General features: G+C 51.6%; 1 protein-coding gene across 1 annotated transcript in view; it reads left to right on the top strand.

Annotated features, from left to right (window-relative positions):
- LOC135814025 (uncharacterized) overlaps positions 1-2,500 on the top strand; it is a 51,575-nt gene that overhangs the window by 48,264 nt on the left and 811 nt on the right. The window contains exons 28-29 of the mRNA XM_065327069.1: positions 842-1,311; positions 1,890-2,500. The exon at positions 1,890-2,500 is cut by the window's right edge and continues 811 nt beyond it. Of these exons, the coding sequence (XP_065183141.1) occupies positions 842-1,311; positions 1,890-2,500 (1,081 nt within the window). The remainder of the gene's footprint in view (positions 1-841; positions 1,312-1,889) is intronic.

The raw sequence follows: 2,500 nt of genomic DNA, 5'->3' as shown, positions 1-2,500 counted from the left end.
GAATATCTCCCACAGTGCTCCCCCGGTCACCATGGTCACTATAGGGCTTGAAAGTGATGACGTCAAAAACGGCCAGGGAGTACTAAGTTGACATCAGATTTCTATTTTGGATCCACTAAGGTGTGACTTTGCTATTGCCTCAGTATGTGGGTGCATAGCAACCCACTCATGTCGTATGCAGGGGTGACTTTTACTTCGCCACCAGTTGTAACCCCGCCCCCAGTAGCCAAATCAGTCAGTTTCACTGGTAACATCACCTTTCTGAGAGCAAGACGGCTTGAAATGTGCTTGGATCCATACAAAAACTGGATCCAAGTGGATCCAATTTTTGAATTTTTGAAATTGTTGCTATGCTGTGACGTAGCACTTTCAAGCCCTATAGTATACCTTACTGGATACTGTGCATAGGTTTCTTCTCAGAGCCTGGGACTGCTGCTGCTGCTGAATTCACTCCGCCGTAGTATGTTTTCAACTCCCTCACACATGTGATTACCATAGTATCTACATGTACTCTTTCTTTTTTGAAGACACAGCAACGATTTCCACTCGTACCTTTTCTGTATGTAACTTGTTATGTTATGTACATATATGTACATGATGTATTCAAATTCTAGTAATATTATTATGTGTGTGTGTGTGTGTGTGTCTGTCTGTGTGTCTGTGTGTGTGGGGGGAGGGGGGAGGGTGCTGTGTGCACACACGTGCGTGTGTGTGCATGTGTGTTTGCGTGTGTGCATATGTGTGTGTGTGTGTACATGCGTGCGCATGGTGTATGTATGTGTGTATGCATGAACGGATGTGTACGTATGTGTGTGGACGCACGTTTCCGTGCCCGCTGCAGAGCAATGCGGACGTCAGAAGGCGGGCTTTGAACAGTCGGCGGTGGACTTCAGCTATTCCAGCAGCACCCTGGAACTGTCCAGCTTGACTCCGGCCACGAGTGAGAGTGACGTCCAATCTGAATCCGAGTCCCCATTCAGATTGGATGCAGCTCCTACGCGTGCTCTAGCTACACACCCTAGCCCCGATACTGCTACTGCTGGTGCTGATTCTGCCCTCGCCGGCAGGCGAACTGTCCCGTGTAAGCGGCCAGCAGGACCCTCTGACTCTAGTACTAGTAGCAACCTGCAACTAGTGCCTGTTTCAACACAGTCACAGTACAGAACGGCCAGCTTCCTCAAGCCATCCTCCGCTGGCAATGCCAACGCCGGCGGTGGTCTCTTGTCACGTGATGCCCGCACACCGTCCTCCAGCAGCAGCTCCAGTGGCAGCACGTTCAGGCGCCGTCAGCCAATCAAGAGGGCATGGATAGTACGTGCAGTAGTGCTGCTATGTGTGTGATGTGTGATGTGTGGTGCAGCACTTTGTACAGTACAGTGATGCTATGTGTGTGATGTGTTGTGTGTGGTGCAGCACTTTGTACAGTAATGATGCCTGAAACCCAGCGCTTTAGAAGTTATAGAGCTGCGCCTTACGGCTGGTGGGGTACAGGGTGTATTGTACGTTAATGGGGTACTGTAAAAATGATAAACTTCCGCGGCGTCCATGTATGTGTGCAGGACCAGTATCTTGGATTGCGTAGCCCTACTGGTACATGTACTTTTGAAACGCACTGCTACTGCTACTGCTACTGCTACTGCTACTGTAACTGCTACTGCTACTGCTACTGCTACTGCTACTGCTACTGCTACTGCTACTGCTACTGCTACTGCTACTGTAACTGCTACTGTAACTGTAGTTGTCCTGATGCACTTTGTGTAGATGTGGGCTGGCTGGCAGGGGACAAGGAGTGTTCTGCTGCGACTTTGACTCCGCGGTGAAATCACTTCTGCACTGCATGTCGTTTTACTGTTCTTGTGTTTGTGTCCATGTTTCGCTTACCCTCACAGAAACCCACATCAACCTCATCAGAGACGAATGACGCATCCTTGACTTCCACTCGGCGAACGGTGTTTGGTGATGAGGAAGATGACGTTCCGGCTGCGAAGAAGACAATGGTAACACCGGCGCGTATGATCTCCCCACCGCTGAGCTCCGATAATGGTGTGACGCCACCACTGTTGAGCAGCAGTGGAGGGGGTGGCGGTGGTAGTAAATGCCGACGCACCACTGTCCGTGCCTCGACCGGTGGTAGCCAGTTCTCACAAGGAGGACGCAGCACGCTGGAGCCCATAGTTATCGGCGACAGCGACGACAGCTCGGCAGGTTCGCCGCCGCCGCTGGCATGGCGCAATGCTTCTGCTGCCGAGTTGCCACTGCCACTACACATCACTGTCGATAGAGCAGACGATGCACATGACACATCGAGCGCTGAGCACAACACATCGGCAGACAACGTCGCCACATCGCTATCAAGCGACGGACCCAAGGCTAGTCAAGAGCAGCAGCAGCACTCGCCAAGCGTGATCTCTGATGAAGAAGATGCACCGTTGCTGCGCAAGTACTTTGGTGACCGGCATCCCGTTATCCTGGATGCCAAGAAGATTGGGAACGTGGGTCG

This window comes from Sycon ciliatum, chromosome 4 (genome assembly GCF_964019385.1).
Source record: "Sycon ciliatum chromosome 4, ocSycCili1.1, whole genome shotgun sequence".
Lineage (NCBI taxonomy): Eukaryota > Metazoa > Porifera > Calcarea > Leucosolenida > Sycettidae > Sycon > Sycon ciliatum.
The sequence above is the reverse complement of the archived record's forward strand: the minus strand, read 5'-3'. Positions and strand labels throughout refer to the sequence as shown.